Raw genomic sequence first — 22,941 nt, 5'->3', positions numbered from 1 at the left:
ACATCAGAATGTCTGCGGGTGGGAGCCAGGCAGCAGCGTTTTTGAAGATCCTCGCATGATTACAATCAGTAGCAAAGTTCGGGAGTCACTGCCCGAGGGCATAGTCCAGTTTTGTTCAATTAAGGCACACTCTTGGTTCCGGTTCCAAATATTTCTTAAATTGTTTTTGCTCCTTTCTTGGGTTGGGGGCGCTGTGAGCAGGAAGAGGATATGCTGTCACCCAATTAGGAGATCCCACTTTGCTAAGCGCATCAGCCTAGTTGCCAGTGCTGCACGAAGAGTGGGTTTTTGCTTTGTCATTCTGACTCTGGCGGTTTGCCCGCCCATTCAGAGGAGGGCGCGGCTTCTCGGAGCTACTGGGAACCCGCAGCCTTTCCTCCTCAGTTTGCTTCAGTCCCGCATTGCACCGGAGCAGCAGGTGCTGGGACGTCTGAAGGAGCGCCTGGTGCCCAAGGACTCGTGTTCGTGTAAGCTTCGGGTTTACTGAAAACGGAGGAAGCCCCAAGCCCCTGGGCTGTGAACACTCTGGGCCGAGAGCATCCTCCTGCCGGGTGCCTTGTGGATGCAGGGGAAGGGGAGACGTTTGAATGCGTGTCTGAGTAGGGCCGAGGCTTCTCTTAAGTCGGGTGAGCTTCTTGGCGGTGTTCATTGTTTCGCCCGGGTCGGTGAAAGCTTGGCGTGTTGGTAGGTGAGACCGGCCCCCTGTCGGCTGGTGGTTTCCTGTCTGCAGCTCTTCTTTATAGAGACGGTTTGCAGAATATCGGAGAAAATAGTTTCTGTATCATTTCTTAATGCACGAGTCTTGAAATGTAGGTGATAATATGATGAATAGATTGACAGAGCCTTGTCAGCATTAAGCGAGTATAACGATTAAAGGATGCCTTTCGAGGAATTTTCACACCACTGAATCCTCAGAAATTGTGAGAGATTGGCAAATCACGTGTGTCTTCGTGTGTTCAAGTGGGGAGACCTAAGGCTTAGACTCCTGTGACTTTCCCTAGGCTGTTAAAGGAGACAACTAAGAGGAACCGGCGCTTATCTCACTGTATCAGGCAGTACAGGGTAGGGGTTAAAGGCTACACTGCACTGCCTGGTTTGAATCCTGGCTCTGCTGTTGACTAGCTGCTTGAATTTGGGTAGGGAAGCTTTTCTGTGCCTCAGTTTCCCTATTGGTGAAATGGACCTGATTGGACCTACTTCAACAGGGTAGTTATGAAGATTAAGTATTAACATATGCAAAGCACTACAGAATCGTTAGCTGCTATTATTATTGTTATTGTCAAACAGCTATACTTTGGGGGCTGGTGTGGTTTTTGTCTCATGAATGGACCTGATGTCAGTATAACTAGAGTCTATTTTTAATTCGCACTGACTCATTCTTTACCTGAGTTCGCCCGTTTGTAAAATTGGACCATTTGCACCAAGCATGTCATTTAGGGTGTTGCTGTATTATTTCAAGGTTCTCTAATAAAAGCACCCCAAGTGGGCAGTGTTCTTAATTTTGCCTCGAGGTTTCAAATTTCAGAGAAACTTTGGAAGTTGGTTTTTTGGCATTCTGTGTATACGATGCAGAGTTCAAAGGAAGATTAAGTTGGGAGGTGTTAGTTGGCCTCGAGGCCATGTTTCCAGCCCGCGTGTAGGTGCGCCGGTCCGGGACCCGAGCTGGTGGCCGGCCTTAGTCAAGGTCAGGGCCGGGGCTGGGGCCTGGGCTGTCGCCCGGGCGAGTGCAGTTTGGGACGCGGAAGCCCCGCCCCCGCCGCGCACTTCCCGCCACGGCCCCGGGCGGAAAGACTGACCGGATCCGCTCTGCTTTTGCGCCCCAGAGAACGGGCGGGGCCTCGAGGGAGCGCTCTGCGAACTGACCTTGAAAACCGACATACCCGTTGTGTTTGTGAAACGGAGAAAGCTAGGCGGCCATGGTCCAACCCTGAAGGTAGGTAGGGGACCTTAACGTCTCTTTTGCCGCCTGAACTGCAAACGAGCTCATCGATCCGGCCGTGGTCTCAAAGCCAGGGTGATTGTGAGCGAACCTCCAACCGGAGCACATCCTTAGAAAACGACAAAGAAACGTGGGGGCCAGCTCACGTGTTAATCGACGTGGATGAGACACACATTTCAGAAGTGGGAAGCGTGGAAGGGCAGACGGCCTATTTTCTTCTTTCAAATAGGTTTTTTAAAGTGTCCTTTTTCTTTCCTTCCCAGTAAATCCAAATAACAAAATTTTTTAGCAGCAATGTAAACTGCTGAAAGTGAGTCGTTTAGAGAAGTACTGAGGAAAGTGGGTCAAGAAATGCTTTATCTTTGTCCGTCCCTATCGTCTTCCTCTTTAATTCTCAGGGAGGGAAACCCAGAAACCCCAGGCTCAGGGGAGAGCAACCAGCAAGCTCCTAGAGTAAGTTCATTTCCCTTCAGGTATCTCTTTTCTAGCCCAGAGTTAACAACTGGGTAGAGGGAAAGAAGAGAAATAAATCTTTCCTTTGGGTGGTGGTGAGTGTGGTGGCGTCCTCCCTTAGGACCATCCACTGAGGGGTGGATGGGTCATGGCCTGCCATACAGGCAAGATGCTGGGAGGCTGGATGGGTCATGACCTGCCATAAAGGCAAGATGCTGGGAGGTTGGGTGCACATTTGGGGGAGATATGCAACGTGGATGACCAGGTTAGAAAGCCTTAGAATCCTATCACCTTGGTATAGCTTTAACTTTTGCTGATTTTTTTTGTCCTCCTTGTCTGTATCAATGTAATGTTTAAGAAATGGATCTTAAAAAAAAAAAAAAAAAGAAATGGATCTTATACTTGAACATTGCCTCTTAGAAGTAAGCCTGAGGCCTCAGTTAAATGTAACAATGTATTTAGATGTGTGTGTGTTTAGGAAGGTTATAACAATTTGTATTTTTATTTACTACCTTTTCTTTTAAAAGAATCTTATTACCTTTTTGAAGAATGGATATAAGAAATGGAGATAGACTTCAAAGACAAATAGTAAACTAATGGAAAATAATTAATGGAGATTAAGGCTTTTAGCTTGGTATAAAATACACTGTGTTACTCAAGACCTTTAGTTTGCAAGTAAAATGAGACAAAGTCCTGTTAATATTCTTTCCTGTCTGATCTTTTCTCTGCCTGTGTCATAAATTTGTACTTAAAAAGCTGTATAGGCATTTGATCTTTATATAAATTCTACACATGGTCCTAGTTTTAACACCAGTGGGAGTAAAAAGTAAAATCACTTTTTTATAAGCTTTGCACCTACTTTATTGGTAAGATCTGATATTCTCAATTCTATATGATCATAGTTAATTTCAGACATTTAGTGAGGTGCGATGCCATGCATGAAAAGCCTACCACCAAGTTATAATTAAATTTTTAAAAATGAACATCTCTTTTAAGTAAACTTACCACTCTCCTTTGTATCATTTGATATATTTTTGGTTTTTAATGAGTACTAAGATATGGAAGAAGACACAACAAGGTAAGGCTACTGCTTTGAAATGTTTGTGAATTTCTAGATAATTGTTGCCCACGTTTGGAACTAAATGGTAGGTCTTGAAATTCTTTAGGGAACATTGGGTTTGAGTGGAGAAAGGCATTTATTTAGTGGAGAGTTGAGTGCTTATAGAATTAGTGTTATAATCCTGAAGTCCACACCTTAAAAAAGCTTAAGATTTCCTGCTTTAGTTGCAACCTAAATAATGGAGAGGGAGGGAGCTCGTTAAAACATGTGCTTTTCTTTTCTCCTCTTAATATTGTTTCTTCCTTTGTCTTCCTTTCTCCTCAATAAATAGCAGCAGCAGCAAAACCTACCTTGTTTTCACAGTGTGCTATGGGAGACCAGGGAGTACAGCCCTACTCCAAGGAACTGATACATTTAGATGACTACCTACAGGATGAAGGCTTTAGTGCCTTTCAAAAAACTGTAGACTATGGACCACCTGCACAGAGTCCCCTGGAGTGCTTGTTAAACACACATGCTTGGGCTTTACCCGAGATCTTGTTCATTGAACCCTCTGGAAGGGGCTAGGTTCTGCCTTTAAATTTATTTTAAACAAGCCTCCTCAGGTAATTCTTATGATAAATATCACGTTTGAGACTTACTTTAATGTATAAGGTAGTTTGGTCACGATTAGTTGCTAAATAATTAGAATCGAGGAAAACCAAACAAAAGATTACTATTTAATACCTAAAAGGTGTTAGTTAGAAGATGGCAAATAGTAACTCAACAGGCAAGTAACACTTCCTACCTGAATAGAAAAATGGGGAACTGTGCTATCTGTGGTCAGGGCTTGTGTGTCCACGTGTGAAATTAGCACTAGCTAGCTACTAAATTCTAAGAACTATGAATATAGTTCCTGTTGCACAAAGACATACGGCTTTCATAAACATTGTAGTTCTTAAGAGCAAGCTTGCAAATTTTCCTACAGGGACTCTTTCTTATATGTAAATCAGTGTCTCCAGGATTCCAGAGTTTTGAAACCACTCATATAAAATGAATGCCTGTCGGTGGTATTGAGAGGTAAAGCAAAGTGAGTGAAAGAGTGCTTATTGGAATACAAAGTGCCAGACATAGTTAAGCCTTCAGTAGTTTGAGATAATAATCTTGGGAGATTAAGACTAAAACTTGCAACATGGGACTTAATTTCTTCCAAGACGGACACAAAGTGGTGCATGATTAACATCCAAGGGAATTATGGAGCCAGTGTGGGAGGAGCTCAGAGGTGATGGTGTTGTGGTCAGGCTGGGAGCCCCCCACGTTCTGGGCCTGGGGTAGGCACTGAAACAGGCAGGTCTCCTTTCAAGCCTAACTTCTAAAAGTTACCAGAAACCAGACTCCTCACTGAATAGACATCGGGAAATGAGTGGTAACTTAATAACTCTGACCATTCCCTTTCGTTCTTAATACTCTACCAAAATGGGCAGAAAACTTGATTCTCTTCTCAGATAATCCCTTCCGGGGAGATTAGTAGTGTATGTGCTTTTTGGCCTAGTTAAGGTTGAGGCCTAAGGAGAATTGAAGGATGCTTTGACTCTGGTTTATTTAAGGTAAGAGTAAGGACTAACAGTGTTTACAAGAGGCATGGATTGTTAGTACAATGAATTTGTTTGGTGCTGATTATATAGTAAAATTTTTACTAGCTGGGAATGCATGGTGAGACCCAGTGCCTTCTCCCACTTTAACCAGGTGACAGCACAAGCCTCTTCTTTGCTGTCTGTCAGTCCTTGTACAGTGGTGTCACTCTTCTGGTCCAGGCTTTGGATTTGCTCTCACCTTTCCTGTCTGTTCATTTACCAGGGCCTGATGGTTTCCCACACAGGTGCCTACTTCTTCTATTAACTTTTTGCCCAGGCTACTTCAGGTACTGTTGCCTCCTACCTAAACGGTCTCTAACTGGCTGCCCACTTTTGATCTCCCTGTCCTTGCAGTCCATCTGCTGCAGAACCATCTTCCTGATTGCTTCTTTGCTGCCCCCAGATCTGCATCCAGAATGAGTATATATTTCTTAACTTGGTTTTCTGTGTCCTCCAGGGTCTGGCCCCAACCTGCTTTTCTGGTGATCTCGTGCTCTGCCCCCGTTTATCTCTACTGGAAGCTCGTGGGAATACTGTTGGAGCTGTGGTCCCTAAAATTTCCCTCCTTTGTTCTGTTCTTCATTTTCTTTCTCGACTTTTCTTCCTGCTCAGACCCACTTTTCCAACTGCCTACCTGTGTCAGAGTACAAGGCCAGATTTGCCTGTTTCTCCCTCCTCCGCTCCCGCAGCACTCCCGCAAATCCCTGTCCCTGGGAAAGGAGGAGTCCTGCCAATATCAGAAGTGAAGAGTTAGACTTATTCCTTGTGCCTGGGATTCTAGATCTGCCTTAGAGCTCATCAGAAATTTAAATGAATGTCTGTCAATGATAGCAGCTACCATTTATTGAACGTCTGTTGTGTGATAGCCCCTAAATGCTGTGGTACCCAGTTGACTGAAATCCTCCCAGGAGTAGTCCTGTGAAGGAGGTGGTGTGATCCAGTTTTACAGATGAGCAAATGGAGGCCCTCAGAACTTAAGGAGTATGCCCCGGTGACTCAGCTAATAAAGCAGCAGAGCCAGGATGGAGCGCAGGCCTGTCTGTAAAGTTCACTCTGGTGTTCTCACACTTCTGGCACTTGGCTCTGTGTTATCGCTGTTGGGATGCGTGCCTGATCTCCCTGGTGTGATTGTGTGCTCATGATTCATGGCTGAGCCCATGCAAATCTTGGTATTCCTAGCATAGCTCTGGCAAATTGGCGTTTGTGCATAGCATGCTTGCTGAGTGGAACTGCATTCCTCTGTGCCTGCTAAATTATACCCTCCTTTAGAAAAGTGTCAGGAGGTAGCTAACATCCTCCTTTAGGATGAAAATGGTTTATCTTTGTATCTTCCATGTGTTATTTTAACACCTAGTATGCACTCAGTAAATACCTGTGGAATGAATGGTTGATGGTAGGGCCAGAGGACTGACTTCAGTGAGGGATTTAGCTACAAGGTGTCTGATTTGGTGAAAGTGGACTGTCTCCGTTAGCGATTAAGCCCTAAGTATAATAGTTCAGGAGAGGTTCTAGGCAGCATATAAAGCAGTTCAGACTTTTAAAAGAGCTGTCTGATAGCGGCATTGTCCATCTTCAGTTTATGTAGCTGTGTCAGGTCAGTTGAGAAGAAAGTCACATTATGTCTATTTAGCTACTGTTTACTGAGCCCCTGTGTTCTCGATGTTGAGCTAGGCTCTGTCTTTGTTATCTCTAACTCAAGTCTGTAGGGCAATGTATATATTTTAAAATACCTTTGTCAACAGATGTTTGTATATGATTTTTTACAAAGAGTCGTGGCCGCTCTGTATGACAGAGAAGACGTCGGATAGAAGACATTTACAAAAGAGGAAACTCAAACTCCGAAGAAAGCACTACTTTTGATTTTAACCCAGAGCTCCAGAGCTGAGCTTTTTCAAGGCTGCCTCCTTTAGAAGCCGAATACCCAGTGCTTTCCTACCCTTAGTCTATCAGAATGATGCTCCTGATCATTGCTGACTTCTGAGGTGTCCCAGGAGAGTTGGTAATGGCTCTTACAAGGGGAAGGGTTCTCTATTCTCAATTCACACCCTTGTTTATGTTACTTCTTCAGGCTTGGCAAATCAGCCAGCACTTGGTTTTCTGAAGTGTCAGTTAAATATATGACTTTCAACCACAGAGCAAGGGCGGAGGTTTTATATACTCTAAAGTATTTCAGTGGCAGGTCCAAACTATTTTGTGGGGCTTGACTGTCATTTTATCTTTTACTTCAACTAACAGCAAAGCCTTCTTATTTGAATAGAACAGTTATTCAAAGCCTCTTTTAGATACCAGGTGTTTACAAAGAATCTGCTGAAGTCCAAGGAGCTATTTATGAGAAAAATATACATAAAGAATTGTGCTGGAATTCCCCGGCAGTCCAGTGGTTAGGACTCTGGGCTTGCATTGCAGCGGGCACAGGTTCGATCCCTGGTCAAGGAATTAAGATCCCACATGCCACGTGGCACCGCCAAAAAAAAAAAAAAAAATCTATGCCATTTAACTGACATTAGAATTTAAATAAACCCACACTGATTAATTTTAATAAATTTTCCAAAAAAAAAAGAAAGGAATTTTGCATATAATCTCAGACTCTTCATGGCCCTGATTCAGAATTTCTAGTAGAGTGGTTTACCCTTCAAAGTGCTATACACAGTTCCATTAGTTGAAGCCCTAGTAGGTTTTTAAATTTTATATGACAAATTTCTTTTCACTGGTATTATTATAGTGAGATATACTTCTCTGTCTTCTTCATGGATATTTAGCCTTTAAAATATTTTTCTGTTCCTAAAACAACATCCCAGGAGTGAAGCTACTGGTTTGTATACACTTTTTTTTTTCCTATTTAGTGTCTTAATGTTTATTAATCACTTGCTATCTTTGGGATAACTGAAGATTTAAGTACCTGTTCAATAGTTGAAAATATTGTCAGATCTATCACGTAATTCTCATTCATTCAATACTTACAGTAACTTTATGATGTGAGTACTAGTATTCTCATCTTACAAATGAGGAGACTGGAGGCTGACAGGTTAAGCAACCTAAGGTAGTGCTAATAGCTAATAGGTCATGATTGGAACCCAGGTTTGCCTCCTTCCACTGTCCATGGTCTTTTGAGAAACTCGTTTAAAAAACACAGATATCTGCCTTGATCATTGGAAAGTTTACCTTTAATACTGAAAAGCCAAACAAAGCAAAAATATACACACACAAACATAACCTAAAAGGAAATTCAGATGAAAGAGAACATATACCTAACATCCAGCTACTCCAGCAAATCAAGCTAGGCCTTCACCACATCTCTTCACAGCTCAGTATTAAATCAATACCCTGGCAGGATGAGGGGAGAAAAACTGCTGTGAAAGGAGGAACAGAAAAGTGTCAGGAGGTAGCTAACAGCAGGATAAGCATATCTTTTAGAGTGCGGGACTCAAACCTGACTGGTTCTTGGCTTTGGCTCAGAAGTCTCTTAAATATCTGTTGGTTGTAGATTAATCAGGCAGTAAAACCCCACTGGAAAAGATAGTGGGTCCTATGTGACTTTTAAAATTTGACCATAGAGAGACCTATAACCTATAACATTCATCCGTACCACCATGTTTGTGTTGAACACTAGGGGTTGTGGGAAAGAGCTTAAGAATGCTTGGAATGAATGAATCTGAACTCCTAGCAAAGGGACTGAATAGTAATACTGGAGAAAAAAAATGAAGAAAAGAAGAAAGGAAATGGAGGCCCTATGGAGCCTTAGCAGCAACTCCTGAAAGAGAAAAAGGGGGAAGAGGGAAGCTAAATTATTTTGGAGGCAGGTTGTGTGTTAAGGGACCTGAACTAGTCTTACTGCAAGAAGAAGGTAGACTTCAGTGATTTCTTTGAAGTACTTGCACTTTTTGCCTTCTGTTAAGAGTCACAGAGAAGTTTACTGGTATAACAAATTATGTATTGCTGTGCATTCTTTTTAAGCTGCATTTATATAATTATTACTAGTAATTGGACCTCGGGTTGGAAAATCACCGTTTAGTGACTTAAGGATTCACAAGTGCAGAAATCCCATTCTTCAAATGATCAGGGGAAATCATTAGGTTTGAGATTTTTATTTTGTAGCCACATCTAAACTTTGCACTCTAGAGGCAGATTTTAAAAGGCAGAGTATAATGCAAGTATGACTTTCTAAGGATGACCTAAGTTACATGTTACCAAGGTTCTTATGAGCAGGGATCTAGCAGAGAATAAATTCAGCACTGAAAATCACAACTTAGTAATATGATGCTGGTCTTGATGTGTGCTGTTGCTCCGAGCAAGTTGTGTGGGCTTTTACCTCCTGTGACATCCCTATAGGTGATACATCAGTAATACTTTATAAGTAGGTTGGGAAAATTAATTTATTTTTCTAAGGCATTTAAAAATTGTTTGAAGAAAGGCTGTGTATGGAGCAAATTGGTGTCAGTCTGTTTTCCATCCTCTGAGCCAGGAGAAAATAGGCACCTTAGGGTGGGAAGGTTGGCTTATCTTTTGGAGTTCTTTTATAAATCACTTTTACTGAATTTGAAATGGATATCAGAAGTTCCCAAGAATATGGTTAACTATAAAAGCAAACTGTTTTGGACTTGGAACTTGGAACTATGTGTTTTCATCAAAGATTTAAGATGGGTAAGTATTAGTTTGTAATTGGCCAGACTTGGGGCTAAGATATGGCCCTTTGATGATCCTGGTCCCCAGCTTTGTTTTTCTCTTGCTTTTTCTTCATTTCAGGGAAGAGATAAGGCTGACTTTCTGAAAAGCAGTCTTTACTTTTTTTTTTTTTAATTAATTAATTAATTTATTTTTGGCTGCGTTGGGTCTTTGTTGCTGCGCGCGGGCTTTCTCTAGTTGTGGTGAGTGGAGGCTACTCTTTGTTGCGGTGCACAGGCTTCTTGTTGCGGTGGCTTCTCTTGTGGAGCACAGGCTCTAGGCACGTGGGCTCAGTAGTTGTGGCTCGCGGGCTCTAGAGCACAGGCTCAGTAGTTGTGGCGCATGGGCTTAGTTGCTCTGCGGCATGTGGGATCTTCCTGGACTAGGGCTCGAACCCGTGTCCCCTGCATTGGCAGGCAGATTCTTAACCACTGCACGACCAGGGAAGTCCCAACTTATTGTCAGTGTGTAAGATCTATTTCTTCCACTAATCTGTGAAATCTTTTGCTCCAAATAAGTTGGCAATAGGTACTGGAACAAAGGTTTTCATCTACGCTTACACTTTCAAGTGTGCATACTCAAATGCCTCCATGTGAAAATAGCTTTGCTTGGAAGATTTATAACCAAATTCTTGCTTTAGGGAAGCTAACAGTCTAATAGGGCAGGGTAATGTATATGCACAAGTAACAGTACTGCATGCTGTTTTTGAAAAATGCATGTTTCTTTCTGAATTTTACCCCTACTTAAAAAGAATAATGGTGAACGAAGAGTAACTATTTTGAAGTAACTTAACATGAGGCTTGGCTGTTCATGTATTTGCAAGAAACTTTATGCTAATGTCAAAGAAAAATGAACCAGTGTAGGGCTTCCCTGGTGGCGCAGTGGTTGTGAGTCCGCCTGCCGATGCAGGGGACACGGGTTCGTGACCCGGTCCGGGAAGATCCCACATGCCGCGGAGCGGCTGGGCCCGTGAGCCATGGCCGCTGAGCCTGCGCGTCCGGAGCCTGTGCTCCCCAACGGGAGAGGCCACAACAGTGAGAGGCCCGCGTACCGCAAAAAAAATGAATAAATAAAAATAAAAATAAAGAACCAGTGTAGATGCATAGGAAGGAAGGTAGGGCCAATATACTTCCTGGTGCCTTGAAACCAGAGCTTCAGATGCAATGTGGTGGTCTCTCTCCCTTTCTTTCCCTCTCTCCTTCCGCTCTTGTGACTGATGAGCTAAGCCTTTTCTCCAACTGTATGTGATTTCCTAGTGAACTGGGGGGTGTATTTTTCCAACATACATTAGTCACCCGACTTACAGCATTCACATTCATATCCTTATAACAGATTGTGTCTAAAATCTTCACAGATTTCTCACCTTTTAGGGTTCAGATTTACTACCCACTCGGAGTCTGTGACCCTTACTTCTGGCAAGCCTCCGAACAGCTCTTTGATGGAGACCCTGTCCACTTTATTCTTGTACCCTTGGGTGGCGCAGCACCAGAGATCGCTTTGCGTAACGCTGTGGGACGGGGGGCGGGGGTGGGAGTGGGGTAGGGTAGTGCACCTTCGCGCCTGCGCCAGTCCGGACCCTGGTTTACCCGGTGACCCCGCCCCCCACTGGGGTAGGTTAGAGAGGATTTGGCTTTTGAAGGTTTTGAGGGCCCGCCTAGGTAATTAACACAATTTACGTTAGTATAATGAAGACGGAGTTCCAAGCAACCACCTTGCAAATGGACCCTGAGAGTTCAGCCTATCTGTAATGGAGATACCGCAGGCCACGATCTTTGGCTTTGTGAGCAGTTTATAATTTAGCCAGATTTAGTTTCCCCCCCTAAAAAGTCTTTTAATCAGAGCGAAAAAGCGCTGCCGCAACATGTGACAGCAAATGTTTTAAAGCACGGGACGTTTGGTCCCCCATAATTTTGTCATAAGATTGTCCAAGCGTTTCTTTGAAAGCTAGAGGACACTGCCAGTAAACGCCAAAATAGTAGCTGTCGCTTGAACCGAGCGGTGTTACTAGGGTGGGGGTGGGACCCATTCTCGCGCGCCTTCTGCGCCGGCCGGGGGCTTGTTTGCGAACACTGAGGGGTCTGGGCTCCGCGGGGCGGGACCGCTGGGAGGCGGGGCGCGCCGGGCGCGGGGCCGGCGGGACTCCGCTAGTGCGCATGGTCAGGCGTCCTTCTCCGCTCCGGCTGACCCCTTGTTTCCGCCGTTGGCCGAAACACTGCGAAGGCCGTTACCTGAGCGCTACCGGTCGCCGACATGGCTGAGGAAAAAGATTGCCTGAGGGGAGACGTAGAGAAGGGCGAGGAGCCGGTGGTAACCATTACCGGTGGTGCGTGCTCTGGGAAGCAGGCGGCGGAGGAGCCGATGAAGGTGGAAGCGGAGGCGGGGCCTGATGCCTGCTCTGACGACCTCAGCTGTGGGGAGGCCGACATCGACCCAAGCCTGCTGGAGCTGGTTGATGAGGAGAAATGCCGGAGTATCCGCAAGCAGTACCGGCAGCTCATCTATAACGTCCAGCAGAACCGTGATGACATAGTGAACACGACGAGCGAGTCCTTAACCGAAGCTCTCGAAGAAGCCAATGTCCTGTTTGATGCAGTGAGTCGAACGAGAGAAGCGGCCCTCGACGCTCAGTTTCTTGTTTTGGCTTCTGATTTGGGTAAAGAAAAAGCAAAGCAGCTAAACTCTGACATGAGCCTTTTTAATCAGGTGGCATTTTGTGATTTTCTGCTTATATTTGTGGGTCTAAACTGGATGGAAGATGATGGACGTGATGCGCTGAGTGACTGTGATGATAATATAGTTCGTTCTTTTTGGGAGACAGTACAAAAGGAAGCAACGTCGTGGATGCTGCAAGCTGAAACATTCCACTTTATATTCGGTTCATTCAAATCAGAGCCTTCCGCGCGGAAGCCCCGACTTGAGCACCGGAAAAGAGTTCACAGAATGGAAGAAAACGGGGATATGCCTACAAAGCTGAGGAAGCTGGACCTGAGTAGTAATCAAGAAGCGACAGAAAAAGAAGTAGAAAGAATCTTGGGATTGTTGCAAACGTACTTTCAGAAGTATCCTGATACTCCCGTGTCCTATTTTGAGTTTGTGATTGACCCAAACTCTTTCTCTCGTACTGTGGAGAATATATTTTATGTTTCTTTCATTATAAGGGATGGTTTTGCAAGAATAAGGCTTGACCATGACAGGCTGCCAATATTGGAGCCCATTAATATTAACCATGTGGGTGAGGGGAATGATTCCAGTTCCCATTGCAGGAAACAAGGAGTTATATCTTTGAGTTTACAGGACTGGAAAAATATTGTGGCAACTTTTGAAATTTCAGAGGCCATGATCACAAACTCGTACTAAAGATTTTTGTTCTTAGTGTAGGAGACATTTTGTGGCTTTTCTTAAGCATCTCAAAATGGAGAGTAAAATCCAAACAGAAACACATATTGTATCTCTTGTAAAGTGAAAAAGTATTTTCAAGAACATCAGAAATTGTTTCACTGTGCAGTGTATTTTTCTTGGTAGTTTATAAAGTTGTCATGATCTTCTGTTGCTAAAAAAATCTCACTGGCATGTTCATGGGAAAATTATTTTGAATGCTTCTTAAGACTTTAATAATAAAAGTCAGTTCTGAATTCCATAAATTAAAAGGTATTTGATAATTTTCCAAAAAAAATTAGTTATGGTGCTCTGTGATACTTACTGCCTTGCTTCCTCTGCTCCGGGGAACCACAGGAATCCCAAATGGGGCTCTTGACCAGGTTGGGGAGAAGAGTGGGTGGAAAAAATGGTCAAGGAAGACTTTCTGTAGGGCAGAGCCTAAGTGACGTTAATACTGTAAGAAAAAAAAAAATTCAGATGCCATGCTTCATTGCAAAGAAGACTCAGAAAGATTAATGAGTGGGTATCCATATTTGAAATAATTTCTCCTGCAATTGGACTCAACAAAAGTAGAATATCTCTACTGTAGTAGGTGAGCCATCAACTAAGTGCTGAAAGGCAAGCAGGAATTGGTCAAAGGTAAAGAAGGTAGTCTCGCAGAGAAATATGGAGGCCAAATACATGGAATTGTGAGAAGTTATGGCTCTAGAGAGACCTGTAAGATTTTTTGGAAGACTACTCCATTTGAATGTTAAACTGGGCAAAAATTGGCATACCTCATCTGTTAGTGACCTCAGGAGTAGAAGGTAACCTTTGCCAGATTATTTCAAACACAAAATCTTTTAACATCCAGTTACATAGTCTTCATGTACTTGCTTCATTTCTTCTCTGGCCCCTAGCTTCCCTTTGTAATTTCTGCTGATACAGAGTGTCCCTCAGAATCAGTGATGTTTCATCATGTTAACAGCTTTGAATATTTGTTTCCAACTCCATTTTGATTTCTTAAGTAGGGCTTTAAATGCCTGGAAACTTCCTGTTTAAACAGAAATATATGATTGATTAATCCAAGTTTTCTTCATTTTCTTCACTTAGCATAAAGCCATAAAGGCTTTTTAGTGTTGTTGCTTGTAATTGTTTTAAGAATATAAATTACCACCTTATTTGGACGCTACTGCTGAAAATTTGAGTCTTTAAGAAAACAAGTTTTGAAGGTGCAGTGAGCATGCCTATGCTTTCCTTGATCTCTATAGAAACTAAATCTTTGGTAGCAGGGGGTCTTGCCATTAAATCTTATTTGGCAAGTGGATAAGTATCTGCTTTGCATAGCAGTAATGATAAACTTTCCCACCAAGTCTAAATGTAATACAGGGAAGGGAAATCCAAAGACTAAATGAATGACTTCGAGATCAAGAGAAGATTGAGATTGAGAGGTTCTTCAGTAATAGTGGAGGTTTTTAGCAAAAAGAGAAATTTCTCATGAAACTGGGCCAATTATTTTCTGAAGTAGTCAGTTTTTCCCCTTTTTTATATGAAGGGATGCTCACCCTTCCCAGTGTCTACCACCCTTTGATCTAGCAATTGTGGAAGCATCATTTGGTCTCTGATCCTCCCTTTAGCATGCCTCTACCAACTGGGTTCCTTAGGTTTTCCAGAGCTTTGCTGTTTGGGGAAAAGATAATCTTAGTGATAGCAAAAAGATCCTGCCTCAGGTCTACTCACCACCAGTTCTCTCTTTAAACACCAAGTGCCTTTACAGGAGTATTTGAAACTTAGTGATGACTAAAAGCATTAACAGAGAATGTGGAGGTTTGGGAGGAAGGTAATCTTCTGGGTCTTCTCTAAAGTAATAGCTGTTAACATATAAATCAGGTTGACCACTTGTTTCTACTTTTAATTGGTTGTCGTGACACATAGATTGCCTCATCACTTGGAAATTAAAGCGATTGTTTATCTTGAAGAAAAAAGGAAAATTGACCAATAGATAATTATAGAGATTAGATATGAACCAAGCTGCAAGTCTGCTGGTTTCCCTCTAATATAGTTAGAGTGCCTTATATTTCGCAGGTTCAGTAAAATCAGCTGAACTTCAGGAGAATATTATGGAAATCTTTTAAACTAGGATTTTGTTGTTTGACAGAACCACTCTCTGATCAAAGGACCTGGGATCAGATCCTCTGTAACGTTCTAGTTGGAGACTTTGGGCAAATTATTAAACCCGCAAACCTTTAGGTTTTTTATTTGCTAAGTGGGAATAATTACCTGTTCTCTTAAATTTACAGTAAGGATAAAATGAGAAAATGTATGTGACATACATTGAATGTCTGTCAAATGAGAAAATGTATGTGACGTACTTTGAATTAATGGGTGTGGTATAGTGAGAAAAGCAAGAGATTTGTAATCACTTAGACCTGGGTATAATTATTGACTCATGGGCAAGTTTCTTAATCTCTAAGGGTTTCTTTTTTTTTTTTTAATTTATTTTCTTTCTTTATTTTTGGCTGCGTTGGGTCTTCGTTGCTTCGCGCGGGCTTTCTCTTGTGGTGAGCAGGGGCTACGCTTCGTTGCGGTGGCTTCTCTTGTTGCAGAGCACGGGCTCTAGGTGCATGGGCTTCAGTAGCTGTGGCTCCTGGGCTCTAGAGCACAGGCTCAGTAGTTGTGGCGCACGGGCTTAGTTGCTCCGTGGCATGTGGGATCTTCCCGGACCAGGGCTTGAACCCGTGTCCCCTGCATTGGCAGGCGCATTCTTAACCACTGCGCCACCAGGGAAGCCCTCTAAGGGTTTCCTTATTGTCATTTCTGAAATGGGAATGGCATGTGATTAAATGGGATGATATATACCAAACATCTAGCCCAAGGTTGGGCTCGCTGTGAGCACTCATGTTAGTCCCTCACTCAGTAGTAGATCAGTGTCAGAAAGTCCACGCTGCTGCCTCCTTCCATGGTGACATCTCTGTCACGGTTCATACACTTTGCTTTAAGTCTAGATGTCGTGACTTTCTCATATTCTTGCCTTTGTTGTGGGGAAACCATTACCAAGTGATTAGAATTGGTACTTTGTTAATTCACTCAACAACTGTGCCAGGCACAGCTCTAGGCAGGGGGGCGGGGTGGTGGTGGAAAGTGGTGAACTGAAAATTGTCCGTCTCTCATGGAGTTTATATTCTAATGGCTGTATTAGTTTCCTATTGCTGTTGTAACGAACTACCATTTAGTGGCTTAAAAACAACACAAATTAATTTTCTTACGGTTCTGGAGGTTGGAAGTCTGAAATCGGTTTCTCAGGGTGTCAGCACAGCCAGTTCCTGTTGAGGCTCTGAGGAGAGAAATCTGTTTTGCCTTTTTGGAGGCCACCTGTGTTCCTTGATACACTATTACTCCATTTTCAAAGCTGCCAGTGCAGCCTCTTTGTCTTCACATTGATTACTGTAACGCAGTCTCCCTCTGCCTCCCTCTTAAAAGGATACTTGTGAATAAGTTGGGCCCCGTGGGATAATCCTGGAAAATCTCCCCATCCGCAGATTCTTAAATCACATCTCCAGAAACTCTTTTTACAGGTAATGTATTCACAGGATCTGGGGTTTGGACTTCAGTGTTAGGGGACTATTGTTGAGCCTGTCACAGAGTGGGAGACCACAGTAATTCTGTCAGTGATGACTGCTCTGGAGAAAAACTGCTTGGAGAGTGGCTGAGAGGCTGGGTCAGGGTGGCCCCTGGGAGGAGGCATTGAAATGGCGTCTGTTTGTTGTGAGACATTTGCCAGAATATTCGATACAGAGTGAATGTTAAATATTACTGTGGCTCTAAACATTTTAGGCACATGATAGCTGGCAGGTCTAGATGGTTAACCAGAACCTCCCTGGTCCTCCTAGGAGGAAGGTAGTGTAGCAAGCATCTCTACTTCACTGACTGGGCACAAAGACAGTTCTCTGATTTGTATTCACCTCAGTATTACCTCAGTTTGATAGTTTTCACCCAGCACCACCTGTCAGCATTGATTGAAATTTTCCCTAGGCCAGGAGTTGGCAATGTTTTTTCTGCAAAAAGCCAGGTAGTAAATATTTTAAGCTTCGTGAGCCATATGGCCTCTGTTGAAACTAGTCAACTGTGCTCTTGTTGCAAAAACAGAAGCTCTAGACAATATTGAAACAAAGGGGCGTGGCTGTTTTCCAATAAAATTTTATTTATGGATACTGAAATTCGGGTTTCTTACAATTTTCATGTATCATTAAGTATTGCTCTTGATTTTTTTTTCCTTTATCATTTAAAAATGTTAAGAAGAACCATTGTTAGCTCAGGGGCTGTGAAAAAAACAAACAAACTACAGGCCTGCTGGGTTTGCCCCTCAGGCTGTAGTTTGCCAGTTCCTGTTATAGGCCTGGGGCCCAGGCTCTTCAGAAGGTCTGTAGTATTTAAACCATCATTTAGTTTTATTCCTTTCATGGCCCATAATCCTCCAAAGCAGAGGCTTGAGGTATATCGCCTAGTGGGTGCCAACGTGCTGGCAACAGCAGTCAGATTTCAAAGGAAACAAGCAGTCAGCAGTTTGTATCGTTTATATAGTCACTGCAGACAAGGAACCCAGGCAGGAGAATTTAAGCAGTTTGCCCAGGATCACATAAGTGACAAAGTCAGGTTCAGATTTGGACTAAATCCAAGCTCCTAACCTATTATGTTACACCCCTGGTACTTTTTCAGTGTTTTCCCACAGTTTTATTTTCAGGGATGAGGAAGCTGAACTGAAGCCCAGCCTCTCAGTATACATAACAGAGTAGGAATTAGCACCCAGGTGTTTTATTCTAAGAATATTTTTGAACATCACATACATGTGGAGTTGGCACTGGTGATGCAGGAATGAGACAAGATGCTTGTCCTTGTAGAGTTGATGGGATTGTGTGAAGATGCCAGCAGGGGCATCAGAGGAGGATCCAGCCTGCTGGGCACAGTCAAGTAAAGGCTTCCAGCTAAATCTTGAAGGACAGGAAGGCGCGGAACAGTCTTCACTAAGTGCTCTGAGAACCTGTGTTAATACAGTTGCAAGAAACAGGAGAATGTTGTTTGGGAACCTTAGGGAAACAATGGAAGAAACGGGCCTTACATTGGTGTCTTAGGATGTTGGTAAAAGAGCCTAAAGGAATGCTTTAGAAAGGGTGACATATTTATGTACATTGAATAAAAATAATAAAACATCATGCAGTTGATATACTGGATCAGAATTTGATGGGAAGAGGGCATTTCAGGTGAGAGGCGATGCAGGTTAAGTGCAGGGGACAACATCTGTAAAACATGCCAGAGCTTTTTGACTTAGCCCCTTGGGCAGGCAGGTTCCCTTTTGTAGGAAAGGGAGAATTAGTGACTGAAGGGATTTTTCCTACCAACCACGGTGGCAATATGCTTTACCTCAGGCTCAGCAGTTGGGGGTGGGGGTGGGGGGAATGTTGATTTTACAAAAGGAAAAAACGGACTCCCAAGGATTAGGTGATGAGCCCAAGTCACCTAGCCTTGAGAGTGATAGAGCAAGTATTTTCACCTAGGTCACTTCCACACCAGAGCTCATGTGTAATAGTTAAAAAAACAAAAACCTGTGCCCAAAGGATAGGAGTCATGTTTGGGGGAAAAATAAAGATGACTTACTCAGATTTTAAAGAAATCTGAATTGCTTTCAGCATTGTGCCTTTCTGGGGGAGTCTGGAGCACAGTTTTTGCTAGCGGTGGGGTGGAGGAAAGGCATTGAGAGGCAGATGGAAGAATACACAATCTGTAAACCTCACAAACAGCTGCTGGGGGGAGGGGGGTGTATGTTTACACTGCTGTCCTTGGTTCTCAAACTGTGGTCTTCATTCTGCCCACCCCCTTCAGGAAGTCCTTGAGGTCAGAATTATCTTAATACTAAGGTGCTCTTTGCCTTTTTCACTCATTCTCTTGCAAGTCTACCATGGAGTTTTCCAGAGGCTACATGGCAGGCAGAGTGGTGCAACAGACTGAACACAGAAAAGATAGTCATCACAGAGAATTACAGAGATATAAAATAATGCCACTCTTCTCACTAATTAAAAATGTTTTAATCAGTTGTTTATGTTTAACAATGATGTTTGATATTTAAAATTTAAAGATATTTTAATAACTTAAAGTATTTTAATATTTAAGATATTACATTTTTTTTCTTAGTTTCCAATATACTAAGCGCCACATTAACCAAAGCTCTAAATAATTTAAGGTTCTGAAGGGATCCTGAGACTAAGAGTTTGAGAACTCCTGTTCTTTATCAGCTTCTCTGGTCAGTAGTTACCAATATTTCTAGCAGTCGTAATTGGAGAACGCGGGGCATTTTTCTCTTGTGTCTCCTTACCCCATCTGTGTGCGCCTTCCTTACACTGTGGAGGAGAGAGCTGTCTTATATTGTCTATCTTACTTTTATCTCAGATGGGCAACCACTTCCTTGCAGTTGAATGACAGCAACTTCAGTTTTAAGTTGGATTAAAATTTTAAAACATCATGTTTAGTTCTGGGGTCAGCTGAATGCCTCAGTTGCCTGTCTTGCTGATTTTACTTTACAGAACTAAAAATGTTCAGGCTCACTGAGAGCTTTCTTGGTAAAATCTGTGTGCCCGGTTGATACAATTTGATTTAAACTTGAACCATAAGAACCCAGGTCTGATACAAAATTTCAGTACAGAACAGATTTTTATAAACATTGGTAGAGGGAGTATGTAGCTTTCCAGCATGACAGTGCATTTTCCTTCTTTTGTTTCAGTAGATGTGTTGGGGGAGGCGGTTATAAGAACAGGTGGTTTTTATTTAGGCAGCCAGTGATTGTGTTTTGGCACCATCTGTGTTAAGTACATGCAGATAAAATGAGGCTGAGATTAAAAATGGTTATTTTTCCAGAAGAACATCTAGCTGCATCTATTTGTTAATTCTTTTCAAACAGCAGGTCAGCCCTTCCGCTCTGAGATCAACTAGAGAGAGGAACGCTTGTGACCTGAGGCTTATATTGCTCCGTTGATCTGAAGGGCTGTCATTACCAAATTGTTTTTCTCCCCACAGTGCCTTGCATTGGAGGAGCCTGGGCCATAATGCCAGCCAGCCTCTCATGTTAGACCTTTTGTACAGACGGTCAGGGTGATGCAGGCTTGCCCCTGCTGTTGCTGGTTTCCAGGTGCTCTCCCTTCAATCCCTGAGCCATGGTGTGTACCTGCCACGCAGCCCGGGGGCAGCCACGGTGCCACGCCTCCTCCACCTTTCCATACTGCACCCCCTTCTACATCCCAAGCATCCAATTCTACTGATCCTAAGCTCTGCCTTTTGTCCCCCACATCTGATGGTAGGCAGGAGAAAAATGTGCAGTCTGGGCTGGTAAATTTGGGGGCTTTTTTGATTACCAATGTTAAAACTTGACTTTAAAAAAAAAGAAAAACATTTTTGTGTGCTTGTTAACAACTTTTCCAATCATTCTCTCATGTTAGCAGATTTTTTTTTTTTTTTTTTTTTTTTTTTTTTTTTTGCCGTACGCGGGCCTCTCACTGCTGTGGCCTCTCCCGTGGCGGAGCACAGGCTCTGGACACGCAGGCTCAGCGGCCATGGCTCACGGGCCCAGCCGCTCCGCGGCACATGGGATCTTCCCAGACTGGGGCACGAACCCGCGTCCCCTGCTTCGGCAGGCAGACTCTCAACCACTGCGCCACCAGGGAAGCCCCAGATTTTTAAAATAAGAAATAATTTTAAATATTCACCGAAACAGTGTTCCATGCTAATATGAAATGTAACTAATGTGTTTTAAAACTAGTGGAATCAAAGGATGTTTTAAAATTAAAAGTCTAACGTTTATATTATAAATGCCAAGTACATGGAAACTACTAAATATAGGAGGCTTCATACATAAGCAGATTGAAGAAATGAGCTTTAAGGGTCACTTGTTTATTTATTTAACCTTTTTTCCCCATTTATTTAAAATGTCTTATGAAAGCAGGGACTTTTAACATTTTGTTCAGGTCAGTGTCAATTAGTGATTTTGTTCTGAATTTCTAGATTTTATGCTTTACCTAAACAATGTAGAAAAAGTTTTAAATATTTGGCTAACCTGTTTCAGTTGCTATTTACCAGGTCCCTATCTTAATCTGTGACCTTAGCCTACTCATTATTCTACCTTTGACTAGAAAGTGAAAATGATTGCCAAATTGTATTGGGTCTATTAAAAACGTATAGTACCGATGTTTTTAAAACCTAATTTAAAGCCTAGTTTAAAAATTCTAGGAAAAAAGAGCCGATCAAACTTAACTTAGGTCTAAGTTGCTTTGTTGGACCATCAGGGCCTTAGTTTTGTGTACTATGAGGACACTTCAGAGTAGCTGTCTGTGATGTGGAGATGCATTAGGACAGTCCTAACAGAAAGCAGGTTACTGATGACCACTTGAAGGAAGGTTGAACATTTCCATTGCATGCTATGATGTAAATCAATATTTTTCCTTTGCTTTTCTTTGAGGAAAGGTTTTTCACAAAACTTTTCAGACATTGCTGCTTTTAAGTTATTTTTACTTCCATTGTTTTTCTTCTTTAGGCTTATCAGGAGGGCAGACTTCAAAATCTACTGAAAATGAACGGCCCCGAGGATCTCCCCGAGTCCTATGACTATGACCTCATCATCGTTGGAGGGGGCTCAGGAGGACTGGCGGCCGCTAAGGCAAGGCTTCTTGTGTGTTCTGGGATATGGGTAGAATAGTCACATCCCCGACAGCATTCTCCAGGTCCCCTGTGGAATTTGAGCTACTCTTGTGATGTTTTATACGTTACCTTGGGCAGGGAACGTTAAGGACATTTTTCCAGGTTCAGCTGTATATTCTTTGTATAAAAATACTGGGGCCAGTATTCTGGGACACATTTTCATTCATTTTAAGTTTGGTTGATTTTTTTTTTTTTAAAGATAATAAGGGGTTTGTATGCAAATGGCTTGAAAAGAAATAAATATATTTTTATTCTTTATAAATACGATAATTATTAGTTGTTTTCACTTTGATGATTTCCCTAATCACAGAACCTCCTCCCCAGTAGAAAGATGGAGAGCAGTTGGATTTCTTAAGCTTAATTACTAAAAGTTTTTGCCTCCCCTGTGTACGAAATGAGGTAAGAGTGTATCCACTAACTCTGTGGCCCGGAGGTGATGGAGTACAGGATGTATAAATACAGGAGATTAGGAGTACAGCTCCTGGCCCTGTATTGAGATACATTTTCCATGTGTGAGGGGCCCTTGTGCCTGTCGTTGTTCCCTATCACCTTGTTTGAAAAGATGAGGTAGTTGTCCTCCTCTAAGGTGTAGCTTGTGGTGAATCAGTAAAGGTAGATTCAAATGAAGCTGTTCAAATTGGGAGCAGGCCAATGTCTGGCATCAAGCATTGCTTTGCTGTAAATGATTCAGGAGTAATCTCAGATTTTTTTTATTCTAGCAGTGGTGGCTTTGAAGGACACATAGACTCAGTCCTTTCAAATAAGCTTTGGAGGTCTAGTTGCAAATACACAAAGCTTATTCTCTGAGAAAGATAAAGGATACTCTGCAAAATGAACTTGTGATGGTCGTCACTCCCCTAAAATAGATTTGGAAACCTTAGAGAGATCATCAACTTCTCCACTGGCTCTTCGCGTGAACATTTTAGGAAATCTGACAATTTCAGAAGAAAAACTTTTCCAGTATTCTGTTCAGAAACTGAAGTAGATAAAACTTCGAAGTACTTATAAAAATATTGTCTTACTGGATACAGGTTGAATCAAGGATTGTAGACTATCAGTATATCTGTTTTACTGCCTGTTTACCACTTGCTTAGAAATGGCCACATAGTTTTCAGATT

General features: G+C 42.6%; 2 protein-coding genes across 5 annotated transcripts in view; both read left to right on the top strand.

Annotated features, from left to right (window-relative positions):
* Positions 1-314: 314 nt before the first annotated feature.
* The window catches only part of TXNRD1 (thioredoxin reductase 1), a 72,741-nt gene continuing 50,114 nt past the window's right edge, over positions 315-22,941 (top strand). The window contains exons 1-2 of one of the 4 annotated variants that reach the window (XM_019952405.3): positions 315-467; positions 21,660-21,782. In XM_019952405.3, the coding sequence (XP_019807964.1) occupies positions 21,696-21,782 (87 nt within the window). In that variant the 5' untranslated portion in view covers positions 315-467; positions 21,660-21,695. The other 3 variants (XM_019952407.3, XM_019952408.3, XM_019952404.2) reach the window with 3 other exon arrangements.
* Positions 7,071-20,288, top strand: EID3 (EP300 interacting inhibitor of differentiation 3). Its single transcript, XM_073788249.1, has one exon. The coding sequence runs from the start codon at positions 11,978-11,980 to the stop codon at positions 13,082-13,084; it is 1,107 nt and encodes a 368-aa protein (XP_073644350.1). The 5' UTR covers positions 7,071-11,977; the 3' UTR covers positions 13,085-20,288.

The sequence above is a fragment of the Tursiops truncatus genome, chromosome 11 (genome assembly GCF_011762595.2).
Source record: "Tursiops truncatus isolate mTurTru1 chromosome 11, mTurTru1.mat.Y, whole genome shotgun sequence".
NCBI classification, from domain to species: domain Eukaryota; kingdom Metazoa; phylum Chordata; class Mammalia; order Artiodactyla; family Delphinidae; genus Tursiops; species Tursiops truncatus.
Note: the sequence above shows the minus strand (reverse complement) of the source record. Positions and strands in the feature narration are given on the sequence as shown.